The following is a 20,215-nucleotide window of genomic DNA, read 5'->3' on the forward strand; positions in this document are numbered from 1 at the left end:
ACACACACACACACACACGCCCCACACACACGCACCTGCACACACATGCATGCACACTCCCACACACACACACGCACCTGCACACACATGCATGCACACGGACACACACACGCACACACATGCACACACACGCCCCACACACACACACACACACACACAGTAGTACTCTCATTTAGCACCACTACGAGGCATTATTCACGTTCTAAAATCTAGGCCAAAAACTCACAGAAAGCGGCCCCAACACTGACTGCTATAATTACACTAAGGACATCTGCTCTGGAGAAAAAACAATGGCTGCTTAAGTACAAAGATGGCACGCCAGCATTTCACACCTGCTCGCTCGGGTTTTTAACTCGCACGCAGAGGTGAGCACGGCGTCTGTTTCCACCGCGAGGCAGAGCACACCGGCGCTAGAGACATTAACATCGCACCTAACACCCTCAAAAAACGCGGAGGAACCGGGCCACCCCTGTTCCTCCCCCCAAAAAAAAGCGTCGGCGCGGGAAAAGAGCAGCGACTGGCAATCAATGTTCTTTTTTTTTTCTTTAAGCTCATAATGGAGGGCACAGGATGTGGCGGCCCGGGGGGGGGGGACAAACTGCGACCCCCGAATCGCCGCTTTATTAACGCTGGCCCGGGAGTGAACCGCCGACAGGAAGCGAGACGCGAGGAGGAGGAGGAGGAGGAGGAGGAGAGGAAGCGACACAAAGGGCTTCAGTCTTCTCCTCAAACACACTCTGTCCTCTGTCCCATCTCTCCCTCCCTCGCTCGCTCGCTCTCACCCCCCCCCCCCCAACCTCCTACTCTCCTTTCTTCCTCAATTTCAAATTCAAAAATGCACTATTGGCTCAGTCTGACATAACAGACAAGATATGTATCTCTAGCTCTCTCTCTCTTTTTGGTTTTGCTCTGAATAAAAGTTAAAAAAAAAAAAACAAATAACAAAAGTGGTTTCAAAGGAGACAAAGACGTGTATATTAGTACGAGGGCTCGTGTGTAGTACACAGGAAGGAAAATGAATGGGGGGGGGGGCGGGGCGAGGGCAGGGGTGAATACTGTTGACTCCTTTAGTCCATAAGCGCTATATATCCTTGTTTTATTAATACAACGAAGATGAAAGAGCCTCTTCATATTGCCTCCCTCCGTCTCTCAGTGTATCTCTGTACTTCCTTCTTTGCTCTCCTGCTCTGTTCTTCTCCCCCCTGCCCCCCCCACCCCTCTCAGGGCCCTGTTGTGAGTGAGTGAGGGTGGGAGTGAGAGAGAGAGTGCAGCTGCTCAGCATCTGCGACAGTTTTTTTTTTTTTTTTTTTTCTAAAAAACGCTCCAGCCCAGGGCCGCCATCGGCGCCACGGCAACGGCGGAATCCTCGACGCCGGCCAAAATGACCGAAGAACCGAACGCCTCGCCGCCGTAAATTACCCAGAGCGCCTATCTGAGCGCGTGCATTACGGCCCAATTAAAATCCACTATCCTTCTGCTCTCATCTCCGCAGGAGAACGCAGCCAGAAAAAGCCCCTCTCCCGCCCAAAAGTGCCATTTTGGCTCTGCTTAGGGTAAGCAGGGGAGAAGCAGGGCCACAGATGCTCACGCATGCACACGTGCAGGCACACAAACACACACACACACACACGCACACACATTCAGACACACACGCACACACATTCAGACACGCATGCACATTCACACACACACACAAACACAAACATCCACACATACACAAACATGCACACAAACATAAATGCACACACATGCACACAAACACACGCACACACACATTCAGACACACATACAAAAACACACACACACACAGGCACACACACAAACACAGACAGACACACACGCACACAACACATTCAAAACACACACCAAACATTCAACACACAGGCACACACACAAACACAGACAGACACACACGCACACAAACACACACACAACACAGACACACACATTCAGACACACAACAACACAACACACACACACACACAGCACACACACAACACAGACAGACACACACACACACACACACACACACACACAGAGAAACCACCACAGGTGAAATGCTCCTCTGGGACAGAGGGTGGGCTGGCGTGGGCAATACAGATAATAATAACAGCAGTCATACAACAAACCAAGGTCAACCAAAAAAATCCTGTCCTTGAGAAATAAAAATAAGACAATTGCATCTTCTGTTACTAATCTGCCCAGTCTACAAGTCCTCTCTTACTCACTCACTCACTCACTCTTACGCCCTCATTCACTCACTCCCTTGTTCAATCAATCATTCACTCGCTCACACAATTGATCACTCACTTGCTCACTTGCTCTGTTACTCACTCATTTGTTACATCTTCTCTTTATGACTTATGAGAAATGTCCTTTTGTCTCTTACAGGAGTGAAGCAATATCCGAATGCATCACGAGCCAAAGAGGTTTCACTCAAACACCGCCAAGAAAGTAACACAAGACAAGAGTCAACGTTGCCATCTCCAGAGGAAGCTACGTTAGCACTGATTGTGTTGTTAACGTTACTGTTTTTGTCTGATGCTACGTTAGCACTGATTGTATTGTTAACGTTACTGTTTTTGTTCGATGCTATGTTAGCACTGATGGTGTTGTTAACGTTACTGTTCTTGTCTGTTGCTACATTTGCACTGATGGTGTTGTTAACTTTACTGTTTTTGTCTGTTGCTACATTTGCACTGATTGTATTGTTAACGTTACTGTTTTTGTCCAATGCTAGTTAGCACTGATTTTGTTGTTAACGTTACTGTTTTTGGTCGATGCTACGTTAGCACTGATTGTGTTGTTAATGTTATTGTTTTTGGCCGATGCTACGCTAGCACTGATTGTGTTGTTAATGTTACTGTTTTCAGCCGATGCTACGCTAGGACTGATTGTGTTGTTAATGTTACCTTCCTCAGCCAAAGCTACGTTAGCACAGATTGTGCTGCTAACATTATTGTTTTTGTCTGATGCTACATTAGAACTGATTATGTTGTTAATAGTACTGTTCTCGTCCAATGCTACGTTAGCACTGATTGTGTTGTAAACATTATTGTTTTTGTCTGATGCTACATTAGCACTGATTGTGTTGTTAATGTTGCCTTCCTTAACTGAAGCTATGTTAGCGCTAATTGTCTTGTTAACGTTACTGTTCTCGTCCGATGCTACGTTAGCACTGATTGTCTTGTTACCGGTACTATCTTTGGCGGTCGCTATGTTAGCACTGATTGTGTTGTTAACGTTACTGTTTTCAGCCGATGCTACGTTAGCACTGACTGTGTTCCGGCCGCTAACGACAGCCTCCGCGCCCTCACCTCTCAGGTGCTCGGAGTCCAGGTGATTGCGCTCGTCCTTGCCGGCGAGGTGGGCGGAGACCCCCAGGGCCCCGGTGAGCGCCAGCAGCCCCGACCCCGCCCCCAGGGCCAGGCCGGAGGGGTGAGGGGTCAGCGGAATACCGGGGGTGTGATGGGACAGGTGCTGGAGCTGCTGCTGCTGTACCACACGGAGCGGGGGGAGAGGGAGAGAGAGAGAGGGAGAGAGAGTAGGAAAGAGAGGGAGATAGGGAAGGAGAGAGAGAGGGGGGCATGGGGGAGAGAGAGAAAGAAATTGAGGCAGATAGGGAGGGAGGGAGGGAGGAGGGAGGGAAGGAGGAAAAGAGAGAGAGAGAGAATGGGGAGAGGGAGGGAGAGATAGAAGGTGGGAGTGAGAGAGAGAGGGAAGGGGTGAAGGAAAGAGAGGGAGAGAGAATGGGAGGAAAAGTGAGGGAGGGAGAAGAGAGAGAAAAGGGGAGATGTGTGTGTATGTGTGTGTGTGTGTGTGTGAGTGAGTCAGAACGAGAAAGAGAGAGAGAAAAAGAGGTTTAGACAGATAAAAACAGACAAATTTTCTTATGTATCAAATATAAAACTATTAACTCTGTTTCAACAGTTCTGTACCACAGCTGCAGCACACCAGTGGGTGCGATAGGGAGCTGCACCTGTGCTCTCCTAGGCACCTTAACAATCTGTGTAAACTGCGTCAGCTGCGCAGTCTATTCAACCGCGCAGCTTTCAGCAGAGTGCTGGTGCCATTCTGTGCACAGGTAAACGAAAGGGGCTGTGCTGGGCTAAGCTGTGCAGTGCTGGCCTGTGCAGTGCTGAGCTGTGCTGGGCTAAGCTGTGTTGTGCTGTGCTGTGGGGTGGGGTGTCTGATTCCACAGACCCTGTGCTCTGACTGTGTTCTGGCACCCAGACGCCACTCACCCCAATGATGGCGTTGAGCTCGGCCATGGTCACCTGCTTGGCTCTCTCCACCGCCTGCACCACCTGCTGCTGGTGCTGCGGAGACAACACACACAGTTAGCACAACCTAAACACACACACAACGCATATACACACACGCATGCGCACACACACACACACACACACAGTTAGCACAACCTAAACACACACACAGACACACACAACACACACAGTTAGTACAGCCTAAACACACACACAACGCGTATACACACACACACACGCACACACACACACAACACACACAATTACCACAGCCTAAACACACACACAACGCGTATACACACACGCACGCGCACACACACACACACACGCAGACAAACATAGTCACACAGCGACACACAAACAACACACATATGCACATACTGCATATTGCCACAAAAACACACAGTGACACACACAAATACACACACATGCACAAACAAAAAAGCAGACACACAGAGACGCAGACAGAGACACACACACACACACACACTCTCACACACACACAAACACACACACACACACACACACAACGCATATACACACACGCATACACACACACACACAACACACACAGTTAGCACCACCTAAACACACACACAACGCATATACACACACGCATGCGCATACACACACACACACAATTAGCACAGCCTAAACACGCGCACAACGCATATACACACACGCATGCGCATACACACACACACACACACACACACACACAACACACACAGTTAGCACAACCTAAACACACACACACACACACACACAACACACACAGTTAGCACAGCCTAAACACACACACAATGCGTATACACACACACAAACACGCACACACACACACACACAACACACCCACACAACACACAATTACCACAGCCTAAACACACACACAACGCGTATACACACACGCACGCACACACACACACGCAGACAAACATAGTCACACAGCGAAACACAAACAACACACATACGCACATACTGTATATTGCCACAAAAACACACAGTGACACACACAAATACACACACATGCACAAACAAAAAAGCACAGACACACAGAGACGCAGACAGAGACACACACACACACTCTCATACACACGCAAACACACACACGCACACACACACGCGCAGGCAACACTAATCAGGCCAAAGCACAGATCACACCCATTCAACATAACAAGCCAGACTGAACGCAGCATTGACAAACCTGACCGTATCAACTGCTAGCCTTAATTAGCCCCCCCTGGCCCAGGGAAGCTACAGCACACTCTACTCCATTCACCTCTCACATTCTGCCGGACAACCTCACTAGGGAACCGGGCAACCATGGGCCTTTACTGTCAGTTTTAACAGGGACCGGGCCCGACCAGAGGAGCCCATCAACAGTCATTATCAGCACCCTATGAGAGAACTCCTCACAGCACTAACGACCTATCACCGGAGCCCAAATCTAATATTAGGAAACTGGAAAGGCCCATTTTGTATGTGTGTGTGTGTGTGTGTGTGTGTGTGTGTGTGTGTGTGAGTGTGTGTGTGTGTGTGTTTTTGTTCTTTAACTGAAGCTCATTTTGATGATTACCTCGTTTTGTGAAACGTGTGGCATAATTGGATTGCTTTACACCTCTCCTTTTTTTTTTGTTTGTGGCTCTGAGGAACGTGCTGGTGATAAAGAGCTGTGCCTCGGCGAACTCAAATCTAACCGTTCCCTTTCTCCCCCGTAGTTAAAATGTGTGGCACAGCGTATCTGCGGCAGAACGGATTAAAGGCAGTAGGCATCGTGGCTTTGGGTCCAGTGGTTTCCTACCTGCTGGCGCGTGGCGGTGGTTCAGGTGGGTTGTGAAATTGCATCACAGGTGACAAAATATATAAATATATTTATTTTTAGCTGCATATTATAACACTTTCCCAAGACATGCCCATTGGTCCAGTTGAACACTGCAGTTGTTAAATTGCATGTGGCATTTTCTGACATATATTATTCAACATTTCAGTTCCATATCCTAAAATATATGTTTTAATTAGGGGTGGGGACCACAGGAAATTTTATTTATTTATGTTTTTTTGCTCTTTGAGCGAGTCGCGCCTGGAGAAGTTTTGGGAACACCGGCTCTGGTGGGTGTGGTTAGGTGACGTCACCACCTACCTCCTGAGAGAGAAAGGGGATGATCTGAGCACAGATCGCACTGAGCCTCTTCACAATCTCCGCCTGCAAGAGATCACATGACACGTACGCGGCGTCAGACGTCCATGACCGGCCAACGTGTGGTTCTCACCACATGTGGCAGCAGGCCAATCGAACGGCTTTCAGCGGCCAGCTGCACAGCCAGGCCAATCACACGGCTTTCCTCGCGGCCAGCTGCACAGCCAGGCCAATCACACGGCTTTCCTCGCGGCCAGCTGCACAGCCAGGCCAATCACACGGCTTTCCTCGTGGCCAGCTGCACAGCCAGGCCAATCACGCGGCTTTCCTCGTGGCCAGCTGCCAGCCAGGCCAATACGCGGCTTTCTCCGCCAGCTCACAGCCAGGCCAATCACACGGCTTTCCTCGCGGCCAGCTGCACAGCCAGGCCAATCACATGGCTTTCCTCGCGGCCAGCTGCGCAGCCAGGCCAATCACGCGGCTCTCCTCGCAGGCGAAGGACGCTCGTTCGGGGCGAATCGGTTCAGGGCGAGGCGGCCCTTCGACGCGACGCTGTAATCAGCAGGCTTCGGGCTTCCGCGGACGGGCGCTCCGCACAAAGACAGGAGAAGACATTTTGAGCGGGAGGCTTTCACGCGGCTCCAACTGCCAAAATGTCCTCCAGAGGACCCGCTCCTCGGACCCAGCTCAGAGCGCTCACACAGGGCCTGCCGACGCAGACCGACAGACTGCAGTAAAATGCACGTCTGCTTTTATCTCTCTCTCTCTCTCTGTTCCTTTCAGGCTCGCTCTCGCTCTTTCACTCTCCTTCCTCTTCTGTCCCTAAATACACTCCTCCACACGCTCTCTCCCTCTCTCTCTCTCTCTCGCATCTGCAGAAAACGCTCTTTGTGTGCGAACACGCTTCAGCCTCTGTCAGCTCCTCAGGGCTCTATGCCAACATTTTTCCCCCCCCCAAGGAGCTCACGTTGCTCCCAAGCTGAACATTTAGGAGCACACTAATGCACCCCCAATTAGCAGATGTGCTCCTAAATTATTTTTTCAGTTGGCAGACATCGATTTTTCAGGAGCAAATAGCTCCTAAAACGGGAGCACTGTACAACGCTGCTCCTGGCGTACACACCCACACGCTGCTTCACTTAAAAACAAAGCAAACGGGGCCTTCTGGGTAGTGTAGAGGTATAAGCACTCGCCTACCACCGCAGAGACCCGGGTTCAATCCCCGGCAGCGGTACTTCTGGCTTGGTCAGACATTCCTACGAACACAGTTGGCAGTGTTCGCGGGTGGGAAGCCGGTGAGGGTATGAGTCCTGATCATTGCATTAGCGACTCCTACTGGTTGGTTGGGGCGCCTCTTCAGCAGGGAGGGGGAGATGGCGTGAACCTCCGCACGCGTTACGCTCTCCCAGTGAAACTCCTCGCTGTCAGGTGAAAAGAAGCAGCTGGCGAATCCACACGTATCGGAGGAGGCATATGGTAGTCTACACCCTCCCCAGACCGACAGAGGATAGCGCATCGACCAGGACTGTGATACACGCGGGGAATTGGTATAACGACTAAATTGGGGAGAAAATGGGAGAAAAATGGCAAAGAAATCAAAGCAAACAGGTTTCCACCCAACAGCTTTTATGCAAATTTTGAATTTCAAAAAAATGACGAAATGTAGCAAAAAACGGTTTTTGCGCTCGGCCAAGGTGGGGAACTTAGCGTATCGATAAAGATTTATTTTTAAATAAATGATGATGCGACAGGGACCTTAGTCACGTGCTTCCGCACCAGACAGCCCAAAAAATGAGGGCGTGTGATTGGCTGGCAATCTTCTGACGACATAATTTTGTTGCGCCCCCCTTCAGAATATTCCCATGGCAGCACTTCAGGGGAACACACACTAATTTGCATTTTGTTTTGCCGACTTCTTCGGAAATTCATTTCACATTGGAAAAAAAAAACTGTTTTTTTGGATGGAAACAGTCTCCTCCTGTGCGGACCTGCCTTCTCCGAGCAGAGAGCACACCTGATGATATACACCCCCCCCCACACCCCCCCACCCCACCCTCCCAACCAGGACTGGCCCAAACACGCATCTGAAACATTTCGTACGCCGGTGAGACCCAGGCAGAACCCTGAGAATTTTCTACGCAAAAATGTCACCAAACCACAACATAAAACCATACGACAAACGGATTCGTTTCAAATACTGGTTGGGGAAGAAAAAAAAACACTAAGCGTGCCGCAGGAACTGTCGTCTGGTGTCTGAAGTGTTAACGAACTAAAGACTAACCCAACACCGCCCCCCTCAGCATCGTGTCCAATTATACAAAACACATTTCCAAGGTTTTCCTTTGCAAATCCCTAACATCTCATCTTAGCAGTTTAACTGCTTTCCAAGAGGGAAAGTACACAATGGCATGTGTCTGTATAACAAAAAGAACACTGCTGGACTCCCAACCAAAAAAAAAATAAATAAAAAATCTAATGAATAATAAAACAAGCATTGTAGGAATGCGTTCACATAAAAACACAGCTTTGCAACACATCTGTTTGCCTCTGGAATGGGGATAAGGGTCAGTGTCAAACCTGAGAGAATCAGAAACACACCATTTTCTTTGGGGGGTGGGGGGTGGGGGGGGGGTCTCCCAACAAAGAGACACTCTACGCAGGAATTACTACGCCCACCATATATTTCTCCATTACAAGTTACGTTACAGGCATTTAGCAGGCGTTCTTATCTGGAGCAACTTACACGACTTTTACACAGCATTTACACTGCATACATTTATACAGCTGGATATATATTACATTACATTACGTTACGTTACAGGCATTTAGCAGACGCTCTTATCCAGAGCGACGTACAACAAGTGCATCAGTTCAAAGTGCAGAGGTGCAGAAAAACACACTAGAGTGAAGTAATGCAGCAATATATGTAGCAATATACTGAAGCGATGCAGGTTAAGTAACTCGCTCAGGGGTTACAGCGGCAGTGTGCTATTTGGGAATCAAACCTGTGACCTTCAGGTTACAGGACCAGCTCCTTACCGATTATACTGCACTGCCACCCAATGTAACGTGATGTAATGCATATTTCTCCATTAAATTCCCCAAAACGGATGTGCTCTTGACTGCAGGGGGAGGTGGGGGGACTTACTTTACAAATGCATCTTTAAAGTACTCAGTAAGAGATCAGAAGGCGACAGACCAGAGAGAGAGGGTCACATGTGAGAGAGCGCCGAGACAATCAGATACATGGAGGACAGAGATGGTGGTGACTGAGCTAAAGATACGAAACGAGTGAGCCAATGAAGGGGAAACAGCAACCACGGACAAGTAGCAAAATACACATATCACACATACACACGTTTAGCTGTGACAGAGAGAGAGCGAGAGGGGGGCAGAGAGAAAGAGAGAGGGGGAAAGATGGAGAGAAAGAGAGAGAGAGGAGGGCAGAGAGAAAGGAGGAGAGAGAAAATCAGTGAGTGAGGGAGAGGAGCAGAGCGGGAGAGAGGAGCAGAGGGAGAGAAAAGCAGACAGAAAGAAAGAGAGACAGGGAGAGTAAAGCAAAAAGTGAGGGAGAGGGAGAGAGAGAGAGAGAGAGAGCAGAGAAGGGGGAAGTGAAAGATAGCCGTGTGTAAATTAACCTAACCCAAAGACGAGGCTTGCTCCTCCAGCATATGGGACGTACATACATCCCCAAATACACGAGTGCATATTTCACCTTGAGCGGAGTGCTGTCAGAAAACAGCAGCAGTCTGGGGGGGGGGGGTGAGGTGTGCCGGTGCTCCATACAGTCCTGTGCAGCGATGCCACAACTGGGCCGTTCTTTAGCGAAGGACAATGGGTACCAAAATAAACGGGTCCCCTTCCAACCCGCCGCTCGGCAGACCGCGTTTATAACCAAACACGGCGACAGCGAATAAAAAATAATTTCACGAGAAAGAAAGACAGGAAAGACTCGGGCGCGCTTCGTTTATTCCGGAGACCGTTTGATCGCGTTCGATACGGGGGGTGGGGGGAGGACCGTGGTCAGAGCGGTTTCGGCAGGCGGGCTTCGCGAGAGGCGCGGCGTAATTAAACGGATGTACTCCAGCGACCGCGCCGGGGACAGACCGTCCCGCGATTTCGATCGCCGTCCCGCGCCGATCGACGCTCACAGCGACGGCTTCGCCGCGCCGAGCAGAGCGGTTCGCTTACCGCACGAGGTACGGCCTCCCTACGCTGCGCGTACGACCCACGGGACACGAGCCGGACGAGACCCCCCCCCCCCCCAAATAACAACACGAGCCTGTTTATCCAGAGCACAACTTTACATTACACCAAATCATGAACAGAACTGCCCCAGGACTGAAAAATCTGTGTATCAGACATGTACAGCATGCAGGGTCATCGCTAGTGGGGGCGAAAGGTGGTGAAGATTCTAGAGGCCCACAGCTTAGGGGGGGCGGGCAGCTAAAAACACTTGTTATGTGGGAAAAGGAGCAAGTATTTTACAGGGCAATATCCTTCAGGGACCCTAGTCCAGCTGCCCCTGATAGCTTGGGCAGCAGACGACGAGACCACCGCATCCGAAGAGCAGAGCGGTATCCACGCCATTAACAGAGCACTGCGCGAAATAAATACGCCAATTAGGACACGGCCCGCACACCGAAATATCTCGCCTCTCCGTGTGGGAGCGTGTGAGCGTGGAACTCGCTCGAGCGGCAGGACGGGGCGAAATGAGGAGGAGCGTGCGCAGGAAAAGAGACGGGGCGCGTACTGCCGCGAAAAAAAAAAACGCTCAAAGGACAGCCGTCAAACAATGCGTGTGAACGCGGGACTGGACCGGCATCTACTGATCACAAAGATTTTTTTATTAGCTTTAGAATTCTGCATGCGTCTCAAATCGAAAAACTGCAAACCCAAGGGGACCAGCAACGTCCCAAACACACTCGCCCCACAGTCCCCCCGGTCCTGAAATCAACTAACTAACCCGCAGAAATATTTCACACGCACGACCAGCGCTGCTAATCCCAATTCAGAACAAACGGATTGATGAAGCATGCAGACAGATGCCTTCCGTAGCATTACATTACAGGCGTTTAGCAGACGCTCTTTTGCATAGCATTTACATCGCATCCATTTATACGGCTTGGATATGTACTGGAGCAATGCAGGTTAAGCACCTTGCTCCAGGGTACAACGGCAGTGTCCTTACCCGGGAATCGAATCTGCGACCTTTAGGTTACAAGACCAGCTCCTTACCCATTATACTACACTGCCACCCTGGCGTTGAGAAAATGAAACAATACAATATGACTGGTGTGGAGCCCCAAAAAGGAAGCTCAGGACAGACGTTGACCAGAAACAGGCTTGGGATCCAGAGCCAAGGCAGAGACGAAGGAATGGAGGGTACCAAGAGAGCACTGGCTGCATGAGTCTACGTGAAGCAGGGGGAGGAGATTAGAACACAATCTGAATGTAACAGGAATATATTTTAAGAAGCGTACGGGGACCGTCACAAATGACTCCCGAAATGAGGATGCAAGGGGTCAAGGGTAAGGAAGACACAGCGTCCAATGGCGTCCCAGGAAATAGCAGTCCGCCACAGCACTGAGGCTGGACAAGTCGCTATCCCGCGCGAATAACATACAGCGCAATATCTCTGCACGCTCCATATTTCAGCCTCATCCCTACTCACGTGATGATTAATGTACTCTTTTCTTTAAACTATTTTTTTTGTTATTTTTTCGAACTACAATCACAGGAAGTAGCCTCCACATGTGCACACACACACACAGACACACACACAGCGTGCGTGTACACACACACACACAGACACACACACACACACATGCACGCACACACGCACGCGCACACACACACACACATACACACACACAGACAAGCACAAACGGACAGAGAAATTACACTATGAATAAGGCTAAGGGAGATTTCACAACCCATCTAAGAAAATGAAGGCATTTAAAATACACCTGTCTGAGGCAGAACCGGCCCAGTGCAAGTCTGCGTTGTCCTGTCGATTTCTACAACGTCACAGAAATAAAACAACACAGAATATGATTTTAGTTCACTTCTCAGAAGCACGAATGACTTTGGCGATTCATGGAAGAGCACAGCAGGCCCAGCAGCGCGAACAGGCTTTTCCCGACGCAAAATGAAACTGTGGAGAGCAGGAGGCAGGTAAGGGGGGGCTGGGAGTGTTTTAGAATGCCACTCCCTCGCTCCTGGGGGCTGTTTCTAAGAAAGACAGGTTTACAGAGAGAGCCAGCTCTATTCTCTCCTCTCTCTCTTTCTCTCTCTCTCTCCCCCCTCTCTCTCTCCTCTTCCTCTCTTTCTCACTCACTCACTCTCTCTCCCTCCTTCTCTCTCTCTCTTACTCACTCTGTCTGTCTCTCATACTCTCTCTCCTTCTCCCTCACTCTCCCTCTCATTTTCTCGCTCTCTCTCTCTCCTCCTCTTCTCTCTTTCTCGCTCTCACTCTCTCTCTCACTCACTCTCTCTCTCACATTCTCTCTTCCTCTCCCCCCTCTCTCTCCCTCTCTCTCTCTCTTATTCACTCACTCTCTGTCTGTCACCGTCTCTCTCACACTCTCTCACTTTCTCCCCCCCCCTCTCCTCTCCCTCCTCTCCCTCTCTCTCTCTCCTTTCTCCTCCCCCTGCTAGCAACAGAGAGCCCCCTCAGCGCTGGCTAATGCTCATCACCTTCCCCCCGCCAGGCTAATGGAGCTGCTCCTCTCCTCCGCAAACATTTAAAGGCAAATATTTGCAGCCGTTGAGGCACTAATCACTCAGTGATTGTGGTCTCATGCACAGGGGTGTTCAATAAAGGAGCTGATTCCACCCCCCTCCTCTACTGCTCCTCCTTTTATTCTCTCGCTCCTTCTCTTTCACCCACTCTCCCTCCCTCCCTCCCTCCCTCCCTCCCTCTCTTGTTCTCTCTCTCTGTCTCCCCCTCTCTCTCTCTTTCTCCTCTCTCCTCTTCCCTCCTCCCCTCTCTCTTTCTCACTCTCTCCCCATCTCTCCTCCCCCCCGTCCCCCTCTGGGCAGTGTGCCAACTGCTGTTCCCTGGAGCCGTGCCCAGTGGCCCCGCCTCCCCCTGATTGATGGCCCCTCTATTTTGGAAAGAGGAGGAAGAGAAATATGGAGAGAGAGAGAGAGAGAAAGAGGGTAGGGGAAAAGACACAAACAAATGCGCGCACACAGACGCACAAGGACACACACACACACACACACACACGCACACACATGCACGCACACATATTCCGGGGCATGGCGAGATGCACAGCTCATGTTGCTCACACCCACCCATGCGCCCACACACCTACATCCGCTACAATACAAACACACGTCCAAAATAACCTCATGCGACAGTCCGTATTCAAAACAAAAAAGATTCAACGTGGGAACTACAAAAGCACATCAGACAGACGCATATGTATACAGTACACAGAGACGCACACACACACATGCACACACATCAGTGCGCACGTACACATCGAACACACATGCACACGTGTGTACGCTTCCCAAACACAGACATCGGTGTACACAGATTGGCGTTCACACACAAACATACAGGTGCACACACACACACACACACAAACATACAAACATGCACACACACACACACACACACACAATTAGAAACCCTTTCCAAGGCAGCTGTGAAAGTTGTAAGTCCTGTTGCCAAACTCCTGCTATAGTCTCAGAGTTGAGGTTATTTTTTAACAATATCTCCTTTAGTCCCAAACAGCAATACAATGCGGTTAGCCATTACTCTGTAATGCATATTCACATCGCTGGCAGCTAACCAGCCTGTCCAAACAGGCTGTACTGCAGTACTAAACCCTCTGTCCCAGCGAATCTCCTACCATACAGCATGTCAATCAGCCCGTCACCACAGCAACCATACCACTCCATCGCTAAATACACACATTATCTATTTTAATCAGGGAGGGGAGGGGGAGAGGGGTATCGAAGAACGTACCACACAAACACACACACACACACACAGGCATGTACACCAACACCGGCGCATTCACACACATACCCACTCACACCTACACACACAAACCCATACACAAACAAACACACACACACACACACACACACACGTACGGCCACACATGCGCACACACACGCACACATGCACACTCACACACTGTGTGGCATCTGCAGCAACTCGGAACCCTTTTGAAAGAATGACAAACCCATTATGCTAAAAGACCAGCTCCAGGATTTAATCACTCTTATCCATTCCAAAAGAGTTAGCTCACTCACTGCTACAGGCTCATTATGCACAAATGAGCTCCATAACAACGCATGCATGTACACACGCACACAAACAGCAAACACACACACACACACACACACAAACAGCAAACACACACACACACTCACACGCACACAAACAGCAAACACACACACATGCACACAAACAGCAAACACACACACACACTCACACGCACACAAACAGCAAACACACACACACACGCACACAAACAGCAAACATACACACACACACATACACACACACACTCACACATGCACACAGACACACGCACACAAACAGCAAACATACACAAACACATACGCACACACTCACATGCACACAAACAGCAAACATACACACACACACACTCACACTCACACAGACACACGCACACAAACAGCAAACATACACACACACACACACTCACACAGACACACGCACACAAACAGCAAACACACACACACACACACGCACACAAACAGCAAACATACACACACACACACTCACACTCACACAAACAGAAAACATACACAAACACAAACACATACGCACACACTCACGCACACACACACAGCAAACATACACACACACACTCACACGCACACAAACAGCAAACACACACAAACACAAACACACACACACACTCACACGCACACAAACAGCACACAACACAACTACACACACACATCACACAACACTAACATCACACAACACACTCACACTACACAAACAGAAAACTACAACACACACACACACACACACAAAAATACACACAAACACACACGCACACAACACGCAACACACAAACACAAACATACACACACACCTCCAGACACCACACAAACAGCAAAACACACACAAACACACACACACACACACACACACACAAACAGCAAAACACACACACAAACACACACACACACACAACACACCAAAACAGCAAACACAAACATACACACACACACACAAAACACACACGCAAAACACACCACACAACAGCAAACATACACACACACACATACACACACACACCACACACACACACAAGCACCTCCTCCATTACCAACACATACGCACACCCACATCCACATCCAGCAACATTAAAACAACGGTGAAAAAAGACAAAACACAGAACAAACCAGGATTACAGACTGGAGAGGACAGAAGAAACATACACAAACACACACGCACACACACTCACACACGCAAACAGACACACACACACACACAAACAACAAATACACACACACGCACACAAACACACACACACGCCGACAAACAGAAAATACACACGCACACACTCATACACTCACACAAACAGCAAATACACACAAACACACTCACAGACACACACTCACATAAACAGCAAATACACAAACATACACACACATGGACAACAAATACACACACGCAAACACACACACACAGCGAATACACACACACACACACACACCTACACACACACACACAAGCACCTCCTCCATTTTGACCCACATACGCACCCACATCCTAATCCAGCTCTTTAAATAAACGGTGAAAAAAGACGTTAAAACCGCTGAGATCAAACCAGGATTACAGACTGGGAGGAGGTGGAGAGAAGGAGGGGACAGACCCAATCCTATTACGGGCACAATCAGTTTGTGGAAAAAGAAGAGGCATTAAATCAAAGCCTACCCCCACCACCACCACCCCCCCACACTTCCCCCCACCTCTGGCTGCTGACCACAGAGATGATCTTTGGGATTCAGACTGCAATTTCTACCAAAAACTCAAAACAGAAAAATAATCACAAATAAGGTGCATGAGACTGGACAGGAAGTGCACTGTGGCTGGGTCACAGAAAAAAGCAGATACACACACACACACGCACAAATCCATACAGGCACACACACATTTACACACACAGACACACACATGTATTTACCCACACACACACACACACACCCCCACAAATCCATACAGGCACACACAGACACACACACATATTTACCCACCCACACACACACACACACACAAGGACATGCATATTTACACACTCAAAATACACACACACACACACACACACACATACACAATGACATGCACATTTACACATACACACACACATACACATCCATCCACAAAGTATGCAGGAGCCACACACCAGCTGCATCATGTGATTCATGGAGAAAATGATGAAGAAGGATTGATTGCCAGCTGTTTCGTTTCATTTCTTTAAGGGTCTACCGAGAAATATATCGCCGGAACACATACATTCAGCATTCTGTGCGCCAATCACACATATGATTAAATTCAGCCGTGCTATCTTCTGTACAGCATGAGGAATGTAGAAAAGCCATTTATGAACGTAATATTAATGTCAGTTTGGAGAAATATTGTATTCATAACACTGATGGCTGCTTCAGGTCAATAGGAACTGTAACCGTGAGACCCCTTGACCGCCAGTGGGAGAACAGTTCAGAAGGAGGCATATTACGGAAGTGATTCAATTAATTAATGAAAATATGATGCCTTCGACGCGATAAAACAAGCAGTGGCACGCGGCTTTAAAAAATGAGAAAGGGAAATAAGAGCAGCTACTGTTAAATCTATTCATAATTAATTATACCTCGCTAGACCTCAGACTCCATTTATCATTTCACTACTGTCTCGCAGCCCAGCTGTTGGATCGGAGCTAGCAGACCCCCGCAGACATCTCCTCTCCCGCGACTGAGCTGACAGCCTGCTGTGCCGTTCTGCTCTCTCTGGCTACCGGCCCGTTTTCTCCGCGGGGCCAGAACCCGCTGCGGCCCGATTCTGCTTCTCCGCGGAGCGGGCTAGCACCGGCAGCGATACCGCTCGGACCACCAAACAGCGGCTAAACAGCCCGTGCTAGCCTCGCCGCCGCCGCCGCGGTAAAAGTCCCGACTCTCAGTTTTAAAAAATAATAATACAGAGAGTCACCTCGCGCGGAGGCGTCAGTCAGTTAAGTAAAACAGAACCCGGCGATACGCAGCCAAGATGCGTCGCGTGCCAAGGGGCCGGGAATTAGCCGACAAAAAAATAAATAAATAATCGACTAACAGGCGTGACTGTGCATCCAAGCTCGCGCTGCGAGGGTATGTTAGAGCCCACCACTCCTGCGGGGAAAAGCCGGTAGGGATCAAGCACTGGTGCAGCGGGACTCCAGCCCGTCCCACTCCATTCCGACGCAAGACGAGGGGGCGTCAACCCCGTTCCGAAACACAATAAAGACACAAACAGTGCGCCTCTTACCTGTTTGTGCATTTCAATGTTCAGTCCATATGACATCTCGTAGTACTGGGGGGAAAAAACATAAAACAATTAATTAAAATCTGATAAATATTGTACAGAAACGTTCAATTATTGTACGCAAAATTTTTGCTTTGTATTCATTTCACATCTGGCCAAGTTATAGTACTTGTGTAAACTTTCCAGAGTTAACTCTCGTATCGAGTCGACAGGGGATGGGGACATGTGTCCTACATATACTGTCGGAATAAAATATACTCATCTTTACTCTAATATAATGCTGAACATGTATTGTGTAGTTTAATAGGTCTGAGCACACATATAAATAAACAATGCATAAACTTGTAAATAACCAATAACCTATATCCAAAGCTGGGAAGGGGGAGGACAGAGAGAGAGGGATGGGGGGAGAGAAGGAGAGTGGGTGAGAGACTGTGTGTGTGTGTGTGTGTGCGCGCGCAAGAGGAGAGAATATCATTTACATTGACAGAGACCCAGCAGGTAGATGTACAGCAGAATGAGTGATGGGGCACACCGCTGGTTCTCTCTCTCTCTCTCTCTCTCTCTCTCTCTCTCTCTCTCTCTCTCTCTCTCTCTCTCTCTCTCTCTCTCTCTCTCTCTAGTATGGATTAGGTACATACATTTGGGACATGGGTACAACCATTATTTCTAGAGGAATGAACTCAACAACAATAATAACTACACATACCGGAATACACACCCACACACACACGCACACAAACACACACACACACACCCACACACACACACCCACACACCCACACACATCCTGCTGTATAAATGGATGCAATGTAAATGCCATGTAAAAAGTTTGAGTGTAAATCGCTCTAGATATGAGCCTCTGCTAAATGCCAGTAAAGTGAAAAAAAAAAAAAGTGAAAAAATATGGGCGACATGGCTCAGGAGGTAGGACCGATTGTCTGGCAGTCGGAGGGTTGCCGGTTCAAACCCCGTCCTGGGCATGTCGAAGTGTCCTTGAGCAAGACACCTAACCCCTAACCTCTAACTGCTCTGGCGAATGAGAGGCATCAATTGTAAAGCGCTTTGGATAAAAGCAGTCCATTTACATTTGGTAAATGCAGTCCATTTATCATTTACTATTCATACAGGCACTGAACAAACACGGAAACTACGTAAAGTCACTAAAGACTGTTGGGACACCAGAATTTTTGACTACACTGGACAATCTTATCAAAAATTTGCAGCTAACTGATGTGGGACCGCTCACACGTTTTTGCTTTGCCCTTTGAATTAACTGCATGGGTGTCACAATCCTGATTTACACACTTCCGCCCACGGTGTCCCTCGGCTGATCTCGTCGTCGTTGGGCTCCGCTGCTTGAGAAGCGTCAGCAAATTGAGTCGTCTCGGTCGCTGAAGCTCCCACCAAACAATCCCCCCCCACCTATTTCAAAGCCACGAGGTCTCCTCCTGCAGCTATTATACCCACAATTATAAGCAATGACGTCCGTCGGGCACATTTTTTGTACATGGCCCAGTGCATGCTGGGATGTCTATTGGCTTAATTAATGTAAGAGCCGCATATGAGCCCGGGCCTTCCGTAATCTTGTTGACCCCGACTTACTGAGGCGATTCCAAGTTTTGTTCACTACCTATACATACTGGCTTTCATGAATCGCCACTGCCGAACCCCACCCACCCCACCACCACCCCCCCCCCCCAACCACCCCCCTCCACCCAATAATTTTTCCCTGAGAATTATTCACAAGAATAACTATACAGACAATCCACTGCTTCATAATCCCTTGCGCTACTTATTGTGGCTTGGTGTTTTGTCACCTCTGCCTGTCAGTGTGTACCCTGCAGCGGTGGGCTGTGGGCAAGTGACTCACCATCAGGAGATAGAACATGCCTAGCGGAGAGTTCCACAAGGTTTCAGCCGCCAACAGATTTGAATGGTGAGAGCTTCCTGTAAGCTCTTAAACAAACCAAGATGCGCTATATGTGAACATTACGATCTATAAACCTCCTTTCACAGGCCGAGGCGGAAATGTGACAGAAATACAGCGTTAATGTACTGGATGAGATTGGCCAGTGGGGTGTGATTAGCTTGCTAGCTTGCTGCATCAAGGTGAATGGACTAATGTAGTCAATTGGTTAATAAAAGCTCCTTACACATCTTGAGCTCCTGCTACATATTTCCCTAAATGCCACTGTGATTGAACACATCCCACCTTCTGGCATAAGTAAATAAAGGTGGACTTAAATTCATCAAGCTTCAGTCATATTTCCAGCTCAAAGAACATTGTAA

At 48.8% G+C, this 20,215-nt stretch overlaps 1 protein-coding gene across 1 annotated transcript in view; it reads right to left on the reverse strand.

Annotated features, from left to right (window-relative positions):
- Positions 1-20,215, reverse strand: part of tle2b (TLE family member 2, transcriptional corepressor b) — a 58,022-nt gene that overhangs the window by 16,321 nt on the left and 21,486 nt on the right. Inside the window, exons 4-7 of the mRNA XM_064330361.1 lie at positions 17,927-17,971; positions 6,406-6,468; positions 4,245-4,319; positions 3,301-3,495 (exon numbers count right to left, since the gene is read on the reverse strand). Of these exons, the coding sequence (XP_064186431.1) occupies positions 3,301-3,495; positions 4,245-4,319; positions 6,406-6,468; positions 17,927-17,971 (378 nt within the window). The remainder of the gene's footprint in view (positions 1-3,300; positions 3,496-4,244; positions 4,320-6,405; positions 6,469-17,926; positions 17,972-20,215) is intronic.

Source organism: Anguilla rostrata, chromosome 4, assembly GCF_018555375.3.
Source record: "Anguilla rostrata isolate EN2019 chromosome 4, ASM1855537v3, whole genome shotgun sequence".
Classification (NCBI taxonomy): Eukaryota; Metazoa; Chordata; class Actinopteri; order Anguilliformes; family Anguillidae; genus Anguilla; species Anguilla rostrata.